The following is a 16,794-nucleotide window of genomic DNA, read 5'->3' as shown; positions in this document are numbered from 1 at the left end:
CTGGCAGGGAAAGCAAAACCAGGTTATCAACAGCCACCCAAGTGTCAACACGGCAAAAAAAAAAAAAGTTTGAGCCAGAGAGAGTCAAACTGGGAGCTGAGAGACCTCAGTGAGGACATCCAGGCAGTCCAGGGTTCAACACAGCAACGTCCACTAGTGCTCTGCCCTCTCAGCATGTCCTTCCAGGCTTTAACTGGGATGGCTCCTTGGGTTTGAATTTGGGCAGGGTCTGGCTAACTACCTCGATTTATGGTTCCATCTGCACACCAGCCCTCCACCGCCTGCTCTGCCGGAGCTCAGGTTGTGTGGAACGGAGGTGGAGATGTCCTGCTCCAAACACCTTGAACTGCAGCTCCTGGAGTTCACAGGAACAGCCCCCTGCTAAATCCAGCCTGTTTCCACTGTACACCAGTAAAAGGGCCCTGTGACGGTGCTCAGTGACCACCATGGGTTTCTCCACCTTTTCCTGGCTGTCAAGCAAAGCTCCGTTCCTTGGGAAGACACTGCACAGCCTAAAAACTTCATGGTGACACACAGAGCACCTCTAGTCCTCCCAGGCCCTCCCTGATCAGCCCATCCCCTCTGCTGTGGCAATTCCTGCCTTAATGCAAACCCTGTCCCACTTCCCAAAGCGGAGACCTGCTCTCCCGACGTGTGCAGAGCCCCCAGAGCCTCAAGGAAGGGGGCAATAAGAGCTGTCTGCTGGCCCAGCACAGCCTCCAGCCCCTCCGGGAGCTGATGGACCTTCCCCAGGGTCAGCTCAGACCAAGGAGCATCACTGATCATTTCTGAGGGCGCATCCACACCCGCCTGGGCATCAGTGGGACCAGAGCTCTGCAAGGGCACACACTGCCCTGCGCAGGGCATGCCTGACCCAAACACCCTCGGGGAGAGCTCGCTGGCTTCAGCTGAGGTGCTCAGCCCCTCCTCACCCCCGAAGGGATGTCCAGTCCTGTCCGAGCTCGCCTTCCGAAGCGTTCCCGGGGTCCGTGAGCATCTGGATGCCAGGGAACACGCCGGACCAAGACTGTCACCTAGTGGCAACTGCGCTGGAGAAGGTCGCGTGATCCCACAGATCCCACACGAGTCCCACACAAGTGGAACCCACCGCGCCCGGCCACAGCTGCCGCGCAGGCTCCCCGGGCGGGCTCCCCGGGCCACATGCAGCCCATACGCTCAGTATTTGGGCTCGGTTTTCCTTCCAGCAGCTCTCTCTCCTCCTTTTCCCAGATGGAATGCAGCAGAAAGCTGCGGGAACCACGGCTCTCCCCTGCCCGGGACCATCTGGCACCGCTGCCTGTCCTGGCTGGTGTCCTGGTGTCAGCACTGCCAAAAACCAGACGGGCATCAGAGCACTGAGCAGTGGAAGTCAGAACTAATTTATTTAAGAAAAAAAAAAAAAAAACAACCCAAAACGAGTCAAAAGGAGGGGGAGGCATCGATTACAAGCTCTGGAAGCTCTTGTCTGGACAACGCCACGGAATCAGCTTTATACAACAGAGAGAGAGGGGCAACAGAGGCCGTGCCCACCCTGACCCCCAGCGCTGCCCGAGCACTCCCTGCACAGGGATGCTCCAGCCCTCGGGCCCCTTCTCCCTCCACCACCATGGAAGTGCAGCAGGGAGAGGGGGGACAGGGCCTGGAAGCTCCCCCGGACCCCCCAGCTCTTGGCCTTCCCCTGCAGCCCCAAAACGTGAAGCCGCAGCGCTCCTGATCCAAGTTGCTCGTCCCCAGGGAGCAACGTGGTGGCCCTGGGGACAGCAAGGTAAGGGCTGTCACCACCACGGTTCTGTCACCTCACACACAGCCCCAGGGGCACATCCTGGGGCAAAACCCTTCCCAAGAGCCACCTGATACAAAGAGCTGGACTAAGATCCAGCGGGTGCCAGGAGCGTGTCCACGCTGAGCCCGTGTGGGCAGGCAGGGAGAGAGGAGGCAGAAGGGATGCTGCTGATCCCACAAGCCCAGGAGAGATGTGGGTACCTCGAGGGGCTGTGGAGAGGCTGCTTCCCTTCTTCCTCCACGCTGGGAATGAGGAAAAGCAGGACTCAGAGGGCTCCCCCCAGGGCTGGGAGTCTGAGGAGAGCCACGGGATCCCGGCCCAGCCCCTGCTCCCAGCCAGAGCCCCTCGTGCCACTCCTCTCAATATATTATTATTATTATGTGCAAGTAGTTTTGCATCAGGAAACGCCGAGCCCTCGTGTCTCACCCTGCAGCTCCAGCCTCAGCCCTGCCTGCGCCTCGGAACGTCCCGGGGTGCCGGGGGGCGAAGCGAGGGCAGCAGTGAGACAGGAAACACTCCAGCACCCCCCTCCCTCCCCAAAGCCAGGCCCCGGCGCTCGCACAGCCCTGCCAGGACAGTCCGCACGGGCCGGGTCACTCCTCGCCCTCCTCCTCGTGGTGGTGGTGGCTGGAGGCCGGCGGCTCCTCCAGCTCCTGCTGGTGGTGGGGGTAGTGGTGGGGCCCGGGCCCCTCGTGGGGCATGTTCTCCTCGGCGTTCAGGTACACGTTGAACAGGGCTCCCTCGTGGCTCGGCTCCTTCCCGCACGCCTGGCAGCTGCAGTGCAGGATCTTCTCCACCAGCTTGTCCACCCTGGGGATCTCCTCGTTGCCTGGGCAGTCCAGCGTCACCTGGGCAGTGGGACAAGGACACGGCGGGTCAGTGCTCAGGCTCCTGTGGTGGGAGGCCTGACCTGCCCCAGGCCCTGCAGATCTGGGGAGTTTTAAGGCAGATGTGATGGGTTTCCTTCCACAGAAACAAACCCCCGGTCAGTCTGCAAGGTGGGAGTTCCCTGGGAATGTCTCATTCCAGACACTCAGGGAAAATCACAGGATCATCAAGGCAGGAAGAGACCTTCAAGATCATCGAGTCCAACCACCAACCCAGCACCAGCACAGTCACCTCTAAACCATGGAATCACTGAATCATTAAGATTGGAAAAGACCTCCAAAACCATCAAATCCAACCTGTGGCCCACTCCCACCTTGTCACCCAGCCCAGAGCCCTGGGTGCCATGTCCAGTCATTCCTTGGACATCTCCAGGGCCAGAGACTCCACCACCTCCTTGGGGAACTTTTTCCAAAGCCTGGCCACCCTTTCAGTGAATTTTTTTTCTTATATCTAATCTGAACCTCCCTTGGTGCAACCTGAGGCCATTTCCTCTCCTTCTTTCACTTGAGACACAGCAGAAGAGAGCGACCCCCACCTCATTCCCACCTCACTCCCACCTCCTTTCAGCACCCACTCCAGCAGGACGCAGCTCCCAGGCACTGCTGGCACTGGAATATCGGTGTGACAGCAAAGGCCACCCACAAGACACGATGCCGAGCAGCTCAGGGAGTTTGGACTAAACCTTCTCATCAAATGTGAGCCAAAAGCGAGGCAGAGCTGAGCCGGTTCCCTGCACTCTGGGCTTCTCTTGGGCATGGGATTATGGCTCTGCGAGGCTCAGAGGTGACACAGAACCGTGAGGCCTAAGGATGACTGGCTGTGGGAGGCACTTCTGGACATCAAACATGGCAAAATGTGCCAAGGGGGAGCAGGAGACATGGAGCAGTGGAGAGAGCGGGCATGTGGATAAGCACAGGGATAAATAATGCAGGGAATGGGATGAGATGGTTCTGCAAATAGAGGGATAACAGATCATTTAGCAGAGCTTCCAGCAGCTCCTTCCACCCAGGCATCTCCAGACAGGGTACAGTCACCTGAGAGACACCCTGGAAGCAAACTACGAGTGGGAAAACCCCAGGGAAGGAGAAGGACTGGCCCTGAAGTGGTGTCAGAGCAGAGCCGAGGCCCCATGGAGCAGAGCGGGATACTCACGATTTCCCACATGGACTGGGCTGGCATGCAGGAGTCGCAGTGAACCAGGGACTCTGTGGACTGGGGGAAAGTGTTGGGGACGCTGTAGCTGAAACACTGTCCCAGACAGGCCCTGCAAAGAGAACAGGAGGGTGGGGGCTCAGGGGAGGTGCTGCTCTTCCCAGCAAAGGCAGAGGAGATGTGACCTTCCCCTGAGACAGACAGAGGCAGGACACCGTGCCTGGCTTCTTGTGCGAGTGACAGTCCCCAGAGCCACTCCCGCGCCATCAGGTGCCTCCAGCCCTGGGCTGAGATGGATCTTTACCTGTTCTGGATGGATTTGGACTCGCAGCCGCTGTGCCCCACGATCTGGGTGATGTTCTTGGCCTCGCACCAGGCGCTCTTGTCCGGGAAGAGGGCGAGCTTGTTTATGGGTGGTGGAGCAGCCAGGAGCAGCGCTGGGAACAGGGCCCCCACCACGAACCATAACATCATGGCCAGCTCTGCCAAAATCCTACACCTGGACACAGAGAGCAAAGCATTAGCAGCAAAGAAAACTGGCAGAGCAGCCCATTTCTCCAACCTCATGGGAGTCCTTGGTTGTTACAAGCCCAGGTCCATCCCCACATCCCCCTCCACAGCCACTGCCGAGGCCAGGACAGCTCCCAGAACACTGCCCGGGGAGTGGGATGTGCTACTCTGCCTCTTCCCTCTTCAGAACAAGCTCTGGGATAGTCAGATACCTGCACCACCTCTCCCAAGCTCTGTGCCTGGAACAAGAGCAGGCTTTTCCTCATTTCCCACCCAAAGCTGCACTGGGAGAAGTTTGCAAACCGAAAGTGTCACCGCCACGGGCTGAGCCAGGCTGGAGAAGTCCCACACCACAGAAATGTTATTATTTGAGGAAGGAACAAGCTTTCCCACTTCCTTTTCTCCCACTTGAAAGCCAAAGCCGGCCTTGCTGCCAGCCTGGCCGGGGCCGAGGGGAGGAGGAGCAGCAGCAGATGTCGCTGCAAGGCAGCAGCACGCAGGGGAAACCTCAGCCCAGGGGCTGGGAACCCGCAGGAAGGAACAATACAACATTTATTTGTACAGAGCCGCTCGAATCCTGCAAAAGGTTACTCCGAGAACGGGACCTGGGGCTGCAGACAAGGGGGGGGCTCGTCACAAGGACAAACCTTGCTTGCAAAGGTGGGCGGCTTGGAGGTCGCTCCCCAGCCCCAGAGAAATCCCCACGAGGTTTCCTGGCTCTGCTCTCCCGCCAAGGCGCCTGAATTAACACTCCCAATCGCTGGGGAAAGGCAGATGGAAAAGCATCACAGGAACAGGGAAATATTTTCCTGTGTGGGGTTTGGATGGAGTCACGGTGAAAGGCATTTGTACTTCCTAAAATATTTGTTAGAACCATGTTATTTGTTATTTCCTTCTATTTATTTATCCAGACGACAATCCAAAGCCCACACTGGAAAGACTGCTGTTGATTCCCGTGGCTCCTGGGCCCAGCCCTCTAACACTTGCTGGGAAGGAGAGGAAAAATGCCCTGTTCCTCCAGAGTCCTCATCCACACACCCTGGGCTGCAGGACCACCAGACTTATCTGAACGATTGAGACGCCCTCCTAAGCACTCAGGGATTTTAAGGTCATTACAGGATTTTGCCCTGTTATCCCTCCCTGAGCCCAGCCTCCTGGATCTGAATCAAAAGACAGATGAGAAAGATTCTTCCCAGTCTTCCATCCCAGGGCACCCAGAAAAGAGCATCCTCATTCACGGGATCTCTGGAGGAATCGTGTGGGGTCTCTGCTACATTTCCTCATTTCCTGGTGATACAAGAACCACGGTCATACAATGCAGCGACACCTGCAAAGCCCTGGCTTCGTAATCCTCCCAGCGCCTGTGGGATGTGAATCCCATGCATCCCTGGTGGGAATACCTGCACAAAGGCTTTGCAGGTGTTGGCTGGAGATCAGCAGAGGGTTAAAACTCTGACCTTGCACTGCCACTGATGAGAGTTGTGGGGTTAAATACCTCTGTCCCAGAGAGGACTCTTCTGCCTGAATTTCTTTTTCCATTTCAGTGGGAGAATTCTGCAGTTTCTGAAGGAAGAGCATGGCTAAGTTGCACATGCACACACGCTTGGTTTGTTTTCTGAAACAAGCATCACTCATTCCTCAAATGCCAGCAGCTCTGTGCTGAGGAATCCTGCTCCCAAAGGCAAGTCCAAGATCAGGGCTTGGATGTGACCCAAAGAGCAAATCACAACCCCCTGGGGAACAGCCCAAATTCCTCTGGAGGCAGCACACAAGTTCACTTCCACATGTCCGATTAGAGAGCAATTTCCTTCTTTCCTAAGAAAGGTGGGGTTTTTTCCAGGTTTCTGTGCATCTCTACGCAGCTGCAGAGACAAACATTCCTGTCTGTGCTGCCCGTGCTGCTGCCTGGGATCTGTGTTCCTGGAGGGAGGTGTTCCATGGAGGTGTTTCCGCAGCGCTGCTCAGAGCAGACCCACTGCCAGAGGCACGAGGGATCCTCTCCCAGCATCTGGGCTCCTGCGAGGAAGATGAGTGAGGCTGTGCTCTGCTAAAGCACAGGCCCTGGCCTGGATTCAGGAAAGCACTTAAACACATGCTGCAGCCTTCTCCTTTCCTGAGCAGAGATGTGTTCGTAACCAGGGCCCCCACAACCGCTGGTCCCATGTGCAGGGGGGTGGTGGAAGAGTGGGGAATTGGGTACCCCCAGCAGGGGAACCAGGCACCTCTTTGGAGCTGGAGCAATTCCAAGTCTCCCCCATCCCTCAGGGCAGCCGGCACTGCTATCCCCCACTGACCTGCAGCCCTGAACACACCGCATCCACAGCACAGGGTGTTTTCCTTCTCCCAGGAATGTCCTGGAACCCGCAGGGCTACTTTTCTAGTAAGTAACAAGGTTTCTGCCAGTGCCTAGGAAAACATCTGATGCAGCTGAGTTTGGGAGGGAGCCGGGGCTGGGAGCAGCGTGTCCATAGCTCAAACCAGTCATGCGAACAGAGCTGCCACCAGCACCATTCATCTGACAGCAGCCACAGGGACGGAGACAAAAGCACCGTGTTCCTTCTCCCCCCGGCTGGGAAAGGAAGGGAAAGGAAAAAAGAAGACAAGGCACTCGAGCAGGTTTGCAAACTCCCGATTAAATAAAGGCATTGAGCACATTCCTCCGTGACAAGCTAAATTACACGTTGCAGCCCGAAAGGAACAAGTGTGTTCCCCGGCTGACCCGGCGGAGCAGCCACTTCCCGGCACACAGGGGCTTCTTTCTCTTCCCCGCACCGAGGCACATTTTTTTCCCCGCTAGTCAAAGCTCTTCAAGCAGAAAGTTCAGCTCAGTTCCGGCAGACCCACCGGCCCGTGAGGGTCTCCCCCCGCTCCCTCTGCAGGGAGCCGCATGGCAGCTTCCTCGGCATCCCTCGGGCAGCATTTGGGAAATAAATGACTCAGCCCCGGACCTGGCACATCCCAGCTCCCGACACAAACAACTTCTCAGCGCAGGCACAGCTGCAGCCTCGTGGTGAGCGGCTCCGGAGCCCTTTCGCAGCCCGTGCCCGAGGAGCTGAGGGGCTGGGGGTGATGCCATGAAGATTTTTTTTGCCTTTTATTTTGTACCTTTCTACAACTTCTGTATTCTCAGTGCTTTTCGCCTACATTCTCGGACTTGTTTGTTCAGCTGGGAGACTCAACATTTTAGAAGCTTTGTAGTTAGGGATCAGTGTGCCCCAGACCCCAAGGTCCTCTCCAGAACACATCCTGTAAACCAAGACAGAACCATCCAGGGGAAGGTTCCTTGGGGAGGGGGGGCTCACTTGAGCCTCTCACTGGGGAATCTTTGATAGATCTGCTAATTAGTAACACCTATAATGTTATACCAGATCTTTGGGGGGCAGACTGGGCGGGGTGCATCTCAGTGCATTCGACCTGGATGTGTGCACCTAAGGATCCTTAAAATAAATACCAAAGTAAAATCCCTTTTTTCCTTCTAACCGTGTCTGACTCTTGATTTTAAGACCAGGAAAAGGCATTAGTGGGTCTCAGGGTACCACCCCAGCACCCCTGCGAGACCCTGGAGTTCTGCTGACAGCTCAGCTTCCCACTTTGGAGATCTTCTGGAACAACCTCAGAAGTTTTGTGTCACCTAGAGGAGCTCCTTCCTCCCATCCCAGCAATCCCAGCGCTCTCAGGAGTCCCTCCAGTAGGATAACGCCTGGAAGCAGCTGGGAAAATCCACATCGTTACATCGGCTGGAGGACAATCACTGGAATTACCTCGGAGGCCACGTTCCCACCATCCAGCCCACAGCTGTTCCCAGACATTTGGAAACCAAACACTTCTGGAGGAAAATAAAACAGATCTAATCAGTTTTACCCTCTTTTTCCAGTGGGAAGTTTACACCATAACACAAGACAAGCTTGCAGGTGGACATGGGGAGCGTTTCATGAGTTGTTAAATGTGTTTATAGGTATTTTTCTTATCCAGAATCTTGCAATTCTGCCAAATACAGAGAAGCACAAACACAGGTAGATTGTGCTCACGGCCACACACGAGGCACCCCAGGCTCTGAGAGACAAGAACCCCCAAAGCTTTACAAACGTCACCTGGCCAAGGCTTCCAGCCTGTGAACACGGCCCAGAAACAGGGTCCCCCTCATGCTGCAGCTCAGGAAAACGGGGCACCTCAGTGCCTCACTCAGGGACCCAGGTCCTTTGTGACACGCGAGACCTCAGCAGAGATGGACACGGGGAAGGTTTCAGCTCCTGGTCCGGGTCAGAGCTGCGGTCGCCACGTCCCTCTCCGGCCTCTCTGGACACGGGGCTGTCCTCCCTGACGGAGCCAGCTCCTCGCCCAGCCGGGCTCTGCGCTCACTGGCGAGAGTGACCCCAGGCTGGTGTCAGACAGAGTCGCAGCAGTTCGTGTGCCACTGGTTGGTTGTGCTGTTTGCTGAGAGGAGCTGCCACACGGAGCAGAGCAGGCCCCAAAGATGCTCCGTGCCTCAGTTTCCCTGGTGCAAGAGCAGGGACGGGGGAGCACCGAGTGAGCTGATGGGTGCAGGGAGGGTGCAAAACACAGGGAGGTGTTTGGAGAGCCAGACTCCCTTGGAGGGAAGGCTGCCCCGGGCAGGAGGGAGGGCTGGCTGCCAGTAGCCCTTGCCCCACATTCCTGATGGGAAGGTGCTGGGGGAAGGCACAGGGCAGGTGGGAGCCGGGACAGCGTGTGGGGGAGTCACACCAGGACACGGCGCTGCAGGGCAGGGGGGGAAGCTCTCCAAGGACTCGGGTGGGATCACTCCTGCGTGTGCAGGTGGCCAGGAGAGATCTCACTGGAGGAAATGCTGAAAGGAAAATTATTATTTAGGCACCTAAAAGGATGCAAAGCCAGAGTGAAGTGTCTGCTTGACACTTCAACTGGAAAGAAACATCCCAGAAAGATCCAGGGCACGGCTCTCCTCAGGCACAGGATTAGGTCAGTAACTTCTGAACACCACTGGGGATTGGCTCTTGGGAAACTCAACTCAAATAATATTTGCTTACATGGAACAAAACAATTTATAAGCCAGCATTATTAGCAGGAAAAGCTTAAATCTCAACTGCACAAAACGGAAAGTCACTGTGTATTGAAAAACATCTATCAAAACAACAGATGTTATTCAATACCTGTTTTTATTCAATACTTCCCCCTTTCTGAAATTTGCATTTAGCTAAAACTTTACATTTTTGGGGATCCTTACTGTAGTGACTGTAACAGCCCAAAAGGATCTGATTCAGGTACAATATGGGCAGGGGACAGGGAAGAGAACTCTGCACTGGGAATGTCTGGAGGTAATTCTTCAGGACAGCAGGACACAAGAGTGTCCTTAACTGAGCACAGAAATCTCTCCCGAGCTCAGAGCTCCAGTCTTGCTTCACTGAGCTGCAAAATCTAGGGAGAAATTACAAAAAAATAAACAGGGAACTACCACAGGAAGACATTTGATATTTAAGAACCACAAGAATCCATCCTAAGAGCATTGTGATAGTGGAGCAAAAGCTGTGTCGTTTCTCACTGTGGACCTGGCTGTGTCTGCTCCTTTCAGAAGCAGATGTTAGAGCTTCCCTTTCTGTAACATATTAATTTCCACTCAAGCATGGTTGGGCAAGCCACAGAAATAAAGCAGAAATAAAGAAAAGCAGTGCAGCTTGTTTAAAGCCCTCTGCCCTGCCCACATCGGCCAGAATGTCAGAAGATGCTGGTACATTGGGAATTTTAATCTGGCTTCTCGACCATGCACTGAGCACTTGGGAAACTCATTTTTTGCAGCTGGAAAAAAAAGTCTGAGCTGCTTTACCTCCAAAAGTCATTGGAAAGCTACCTCTGGACTTAGATAGGCTGAGGATGGGGTCCTGGAGGATCTCTGCTGGAAAAGGGACGCACTAATGGCCTGTGGAAGAGGCAAGAGTCATTTAAACAGTTTCTGGTAATTTATTTCAATTGCTCGATTTCTTCAGCATTAAGAACAATCACGGCCAGGAAAATGCATCAACCTGAAGCTCAGGAACATATCCTGGCCCCACACCTCCACTCCCCCTCTTCTTCAAGCACGTGGGGCTCTGCAGCCCCCAAGAGCAGCGGGACAAGTGGGATGGGAGCAAGGATCAGCTGTCTGGGGACCTGGAACACAAACCTGGGACCAGCCTCCAGCAGCAGCGCTTCTGGGGAGCAGCGGGACTGGGAAGCCTCGGCACGCTGGGCAGAGGGAGGGGGTCCCGGCTCTGCCCGAGCCCCTGCACAGGGCAGGACCATCTGAAGCCATGGCTGGAGCATTCCCAGCGCTGGGTCGGAGCTGATCTGAGAACCAGGCGCTTCCCAGCGCAGCTGGGAGCAGCGTTTCAGCCGCAGGCCTCGCTCACATGCCTGGGCCTGAGCGGGGCCCGGCTGCCTCCTGCTTCTCCTGGAGCTGGTGTTTCCCACACAGCCGCAGAGCCGGGAGAGCCAGCCTGGGGCTGAGGGCACCTGGACGTGCAGGAGGGCGGTGGGTGTCCAGCAGCCCCTTGGAAAATCCACGGATAACAGGGATTTTGCTGCTCTCTCCAACGCTGTCCCTGACCCTTGCGAGCAGCAGTTTCCCACCCAGCGTGGAAAGGGAATATCTCCTCCTGCAGCACAGCACCACTGCCGGGAGCCCGACCATCATCCCCCGCCCGCAGCACCTCCCCAGAGCACCTGGAGCTCAGTCACTCCAACTCCCTGTGCGGCTGAAGCCACAACCTCTCCCCTCCCTGTCGGAGCACAGCTTTCACGAGTGGGCAGCGAAACCCCCGGAGCCTGCGGGAAGGGTCCCGGAGCCGCTGGCTGCTCCCGGGTTGGGTTTGCAGGCGGGCAGCGGCCGCTGCCCCGGGGAGCGCTTCTCCCAGCAGGCCCCGTTCTGCTTCCACTTAGAGTGAGGTAAACTGGGACCGGCTCCTCCAAATGACTCCACTGGTGCAAATGAGATCAGAATCTGGCACCGCTCGTCTTACTCAAAACAAGCCGAACTGTAACCAGATAAAACCAGTTCCAGTGCAGAGTGGCCACCAGGATGATGATTTTTTTAATTCCTGCAGGCAGCGAGGGGAGCTGTCTCGGATGCCAACCACGCTGGCTTTCGCCTGGCTCGGTCATTCATTACCAAACTTGCATAAAAACCCAACGCAGCGGGGTTGCGCCTGCAGGATCAGGTTCCCAGCTGCTGGAGCAAGAAGGGGAAAGAGGGAAGGAGAAAAGAGCTTGTGGATGGAGCCGTAGATCTTTCAGGATCCACCCTGCTGTCTCCCTCTCCCTTTATACCCATTTAGGCCATATCTTGGTCACAGCTGCAGAAGTTCAGTGACCTGATGTATGCTAACCCATGACACCTGATGTGGCTTTGCCCTGTTTTAGTCTCTGCTTTACATCACACCAGCCCCCTCAGTTTTGATGGCATAAACCCAATGTCTGTGTTATTTACCCATGGCACTGACCAAAGCAGAAAAACACGCACAAGTGCAGGGCCAGAGGGGTTTGGGGGTAAGGTAACAGCTCACAGCCCAGCTGGTATTTTCAGTCGCTACCAGGCCTGACCTCACACTTGACATTTAGACAGTTTCTCCTAAAACTGCAGGATTGGGCCCAGTAACCACAAAGAAATCACACTGTGACCCGAACAGTGCTCCTTTCCCTGCTCTGGACAGGTTGCCTGAGCTCTGTGTCAGAGAAGAAGGAGGCTTAAAGCACATCTGAGAGTGACCCGAGCAAGGGCTCCATCCTGACGCCATTTCCAAAGCTCAGCTCCACAGGGCTGCGAGCTCGGCTGCAATGGGGGCAGCAGCCCAGCCCAGCTCCACAACTGCTGGGATGGGTGCTGGGTTGTTCCGTTCCCACCCTCGGTGCTAATTTATGTCCAGGAAAGCCCTGGCCCCCACCGCCCCACGTCCCTCCCTCCCCAAACAGCACCGCACAAGAAACAAAGGTCTGGGGAGCAGCAAGCACAGCCCTGCCAGGGCTAGCAGAGGACAGACCACCCCTCGCTCCCACTCCGGAACTCCCCCAGAAGGACAATTTTATCAGCTGTTCAGGTTTTTAAGAGTCTGATTTGAGTGGGTGTGAAGTTTCTTTGCCCTCAGCCGTGCTGAACCCCATCACTCTGCTCCTTGCTTTGTCACAGGGGATCTCCGAGCCCGGGCGACTACAGAGGAGGGTGTTTTTTTCCAGCAGACTTCAAAACAAAAAGAGCAGGAGCAAGGCCCGAGGACGGAGCAAGAACCCGGCTCTGCCTGCCCCGTGGTCGGCTATGGGATCTGGCAGAGGTACTGCTAAAGCTTTAATGGGAACGGCGCGGAGTTTGGGCAGGAGGAACTGCCCGGGAGTTTCCTCTGCTCCTCGGGCAGGTTTCCCATGGCTGCGCCAGCTCGATCCGCCCTCGGCAATGCCAGCGCACGCCGCGAGCAAAGCTGCTCCAACACGGGCAGGTCTTCAAGGCTCCTTGAAAAGCGTTTTGGCTCGGGGCCCGATCCTGCACCTCCAGAGCACCCAAAATTCCCTCCAGCTCCACTGTTTTCCTCGCTCCGGAAAGGCGACCGGGCACTCGGGAAGACTTTGCTCGTTTGCCCTTTTTGTGAGACCGCAAACTCCCCACGCTGGAATTCAGCGCAGAGAGGTCACGCCAAGAGCCCGGATTCTTCTCAGGGCTGTTTGCAAACACTTGGGATTTTTATACTGAAGGCAAATTCCATTTCCCATCCTGCGGTTTGCAAATTTGAGGCGAGCAGCCTTTTACGAGATGGGAGACTGCCTTCAAAAGGCAGAAGTGCCCAGTGTGTGCAGCTGATTTTTGGCTGGCTGGACATTGCAAAGGGGACACTGAGTGCTTCGGCTAAAAATACAAGGGAAAATCTGGGTCTCTCCATATCACTAGGATCTTTCCCACTTGTTTCAGTAGGGTGCAGATTTCTCCCAAAAAAACCCGCATGGAAAAACTACAGTGTCCTAAATCCACAAACACTTCACACAGGCTGAATTTTTAATTTGATGGGGTTAATCCTATACGTAAAAGTTAGGTTGTGGAGCAGAGCAGAACTTGCTGGTGCCCTCGTAAGAGAAATGTTAGTAGGCAATAAGGGATTGCCCAGATCAACTTTAATGCAGCCTGAAAGCAAGCTAAAGCATGTTCTATTCCCAAAACACCTCCCAGAGAAAAAAGAGAAAGCCCCACTGATCTTAAAATGCAGAGATTATTGTACAGAACAAATAAAAATTGCTGCAAATACTGAGACAAGTTGAAATGCTACGTTGGGTTCAAAAAACAGGTAGGGCTATATTGGATATAAGCTTTTTAGTAAGTGCCTAAAGTATTTCCACGATACAAGGATGTAAATTAATCCCCGGGATGATCTTTTCAAGGAACAAAAGTTTACTGCCCTGCCATCGGGAAAACTTCTTTCTTTTACGATCGTTGAACTACCCCACGTCCGCTGGTGGTGTGGTTAATCGATACTGAGCGTTCCCGTTCTTCCCTCGGCACTTTTGTTTCAAACCCCGACAGGGATGGGAAGGAGGGAAGGACTCTGTACCACAGATGTGCGACCGACACAGCGCGGCTCCCCGGCTCCCAGGCTTTTATTCTATTCGAGCTAAAGCGGCGGTGGAAATAGTTTAACGATTGCAGGGCAGATCCCCCCAAGTCCGCCTCATCTGCAACCGATTTCTGCCCGTGGCAACATCCTCATCCTCCCGGCCATCCATCACCGGCGGGGGGAGAACGAGAAGCGAGAGGAAAAGAGGCGGAAAATCTGGTGCGGGGAAAAAGCAGCAGGTTCGGGCGGGGGTGGGGGGCACACAAAGCCAAGGGCTACTCACCAGCCAGGCGACGGCGGGCGCATCCCATGGGGTCCGGGGCCCGGCGGTGCCCGGCGGCTGCCGCATCCCCGGCGCGGCGGGGCGGCCTCGGAGGGAGGCGCGGGGCGGGCGGGAGCTGCCGCCTCCCTCCCCCCGGTGCCGGGCTCCGGGCGGTGCCGCCGGCCCCGCCGCTCGCGATTGCACAATCGGGCTGGGAAGGGAGAGGAGGGGAAAGGAGGGAGGGACGGCCGGCGGGAGGAGGGAGCGGCGGCGGCAGCGCCCGCCCGCCCCGCCGGGGTCCGGGCGTACCGAGAGCCCTGAGCAGCCCCTGCGGCCGCCGGGCTCGGAGATGAGAGCCGGAGCCCCAACACCCCGGGCACGGAGCTCACCCACCGAGCTGGGCCGTGAAAGTGTTAGAGCTAACGGGGAGAGCCCGCTGGAAACGCCCGGCCACAAAACGAGGGAGCTTCGGTCAGGAGAGCCTAAGGGAATGTCCCAGCACTTGCCCCTGCAGTGGCATAGAGTCTGGATTGGGCTCACTGAACGCCAACAACTCTTATTTAAACATAATTCGTGATACAGAGTGCTTGGAGCAGAGTCCTGGCTGCAGTGAAGACTTTGGGAAAGTTCTCCAGCATTTGAGATGATGGTTTTCTCTTTTGCTTTTCTTTTCCCTTCCTCTTTCACATCTTTTTCTCTTATTTCTCTTTCTCTTTCTTTTTTCTTTCCTTCTTTCCCTTTCCGATTAAAAGACTAACAGCCAAACCCCATGCTAGTGAAGCCCCATTCATGGCTCTCTCTCAGGTAGGATAATTGCTGGAAACCGAAGGGCTCTGTTTCTGTTAAGGCACAATTAATCTAAAGAGGCCCCCACATTAAACACTACCCAAATCAAAAGATACCTGCCAGGCTTGGCTGGGTTTTGCTGGCTGCTTTTGGTGTGAGGATTTGCATAGAGATCAGAGAAGCAGGAAGGGGAGATGGCAAGAAGCAACAGCTGTGCTGAGAGAAGTGTTGGTAGCGCCCTGGCAGCAGCTGTGGGGAGAGGCTTTGGGGCTGGGTGTTTGCTGGAGGAGGCTGCAGGCTGCCAGTGAAGGAATGGTTTCCTGCTGCTCGGTTCCTTCCAGCTCCAGGATAATAGGATTTGTAAACGGTGGCAAAAAGCTGCCTTCAGCATCACTTTCTTATCCTGCTAGACACAACCTACCCAGCCCCGAACTGTACTGCACTGCTCAGCTCCAAAAGGGCCAACAACAGAGGAACAGCCTCTAGCCATGACCACACAGCCTAGCAGGAGCCCAAAATCTGGCTTCCCAGCATTTTCACCCACTGCTAAACCCGGGCCTTTGACCAATGCTCTACCTGCTCCCTATGGCCAGCATGACCAGCAGTAAATCCCTGCTCAGGAGGCTACTTTATTCTGAATAATATGAGTGAAATAAGAGACATCTGAGACTTTGAAGCAAGTTCTCACAACGAAAAATAAGATGTAGATGAAACCAGCTAAAAAGCAACAGACCACGGGCATTAAGGTGAAATTCAGCCAAGTGTTTCGTTTCAGTCCATGGTTCAGTGTTTGGATGAGTTTTGTGGGATCCTCGGCTCTGGGGTGTGATTGTTCTGCAAGGAGCTGTGAGCCAGCGTGCAGTTCATTCACTGCTTCCTACTATTCATCCCTGTTCCAGTTCTGTAAACAGCATGAAAGGGAAACAGCAATCTGTGAATCTGGGGGTGGGGAGGCAGGCGGAGCAGGGTTCAGGTTTTCTGGTGTCAGGAGGAACAGGCAGAGGTGCTGCAGGACAGAGCGGGTTGGCTGGGGGATGAAAGAAGCTGCTGAAAGGCTGTCAAAGCCCTGGGCCAAGACTTTTCCCCTTCTCCTAGGCAATGTGATATCACAGCCAGAACAAGGAGTGATGACCCGATGCCTGCAGATGTCATTTGGACAGACTCAGGCACAGAGCAGAGGCAGCCGCTCCACAGGGAGGGAGAGCAGGGAGGCAGCGCCAGCCGGAAAGGAGCCGACCTCACCGGCCAGCCCCTCTTCCCTAGCCAGGGGCTCTGGCTTCAGCAGCAGCTTTAGGCTCTTGCTGCACACATCACCCCGTTGTTTAGCAGCTCCCACTCCCCACAGCTCAGGGGAGTTTGCTGCCTGCCCCTAAGCCAGGCGTGCCACGGCACAGTGATGTTTCCACATGGTGTGGTGTGACGTGGAGTGTGACACAACTCCTCACTCTCACCTCGATGACAGCCCATTCCATCCTGTTTTTCCACCAGGTACACACAGCCTTGCCCAAAACATCCACATCCCCCTGTGCCTTCCCCCTCAGCCCTTTCCCTGTTGCTGGATCACCAAGGCTTCGTGCACTGGGACACAGCAGAAACCCAGGACGTCCCTCCCTCGCCCGCTGTTGCTTTTTTGGGCTGCTGACAAACACCCACAGTGCCAGGGGCTCCCCGCTTGTCAGGACAGGACCTGGCACTGTGGGCGTGAGAATTAAAAGGGTGTATTTGTAAGTTAAAAATAAAACTATTTCTTTTATTTGTGTCAGTGCAGAGTGCAAGGCTCCCTGCCTGCCCACAGTGGGATGCTAGAAAACACATGGGGGGAAAAGTGGGTGGGAAATGAGTGGGGAGTGTGT

The 16,794-nt window shown here is 55.4% G+C and overlaps 1 protein-coding gene across 1 annotated transcript; it reads right to left on the bottom strand.

Moving 5' to 3' along the window:
- Positions 1 to 1,356: 1,356 nt before the first annotated feature.
- On the bottom strand, positions 1,357 to 14,278 carry NBL1 (NBL1, DAN family BMP antagonist). Its single transcript, XM_019293664.2, has 4 exons — positions 14,177 to 14,278; positions 4,128 to 4,322; positions 3,824 to 3,935; positions 1,357 to 2,631 (listed from the first exon to the last, which is right to left on the bottom strand). The coding sequence occupies exons 1-4, from the start codon at positions 14,197 to 14,199 to the stop codon at positions 2,377 to 2,379; spliced, it is 585 nt and encodes a 194-aa protein (XP_019149209.1). The 5' UTR covers positions 14,200 to 14,278; the 3' UTR covers positions 1,357 to 2,376.
- Between the last annotated feature and the right edge of the window lie 2,516 nt (positions 14,279 to 16,794).

The sequence above is a fragment of the Corvus cornix genome, chromosome 21 (assembly GCF_000738735.6).
Source record: "Corvus cornix cornix isolate S_Up_H32 chromosome 21, ASM73873v5, whole genome shotgun sequence".
In the NCBI taxonomy this organism is placed as follows: Eukaryota; Metazoa; Chordata; class Aves; order Passeriformes; family Corvidae; genus Corvus; species Corvus cornix.
The sequence above is the reverse complement of the archived record's forward strand: the minus strand, read 5'-3'. Positions and strand labels throughout refer to the sequence as shown.

Excerpts from the sequence above, each read along its gene's own strand:
- NBL1 (XM_019293664.2), bottom strand. The coding sequence starts at position 14,199 with ATGCGCCCGCCGTCGCCTGGCTG. Across the intron at positions 4,323-14,176 it reads CGCCCGCCGTCGCCTGGCTG|GTGTAGGATTTTGGCAGAGC; the intron begins GTGAGTAGCCCT and ends CTCTGTGTCCAG. Across the intron at positions 2,632-3,823 it reads CCCAGTCCATGTGGGAAATC|GTGACGCTGGACTGCCCAGG; the intron begins GTGAGTATCCCG and ends CCCACTGCCCAG.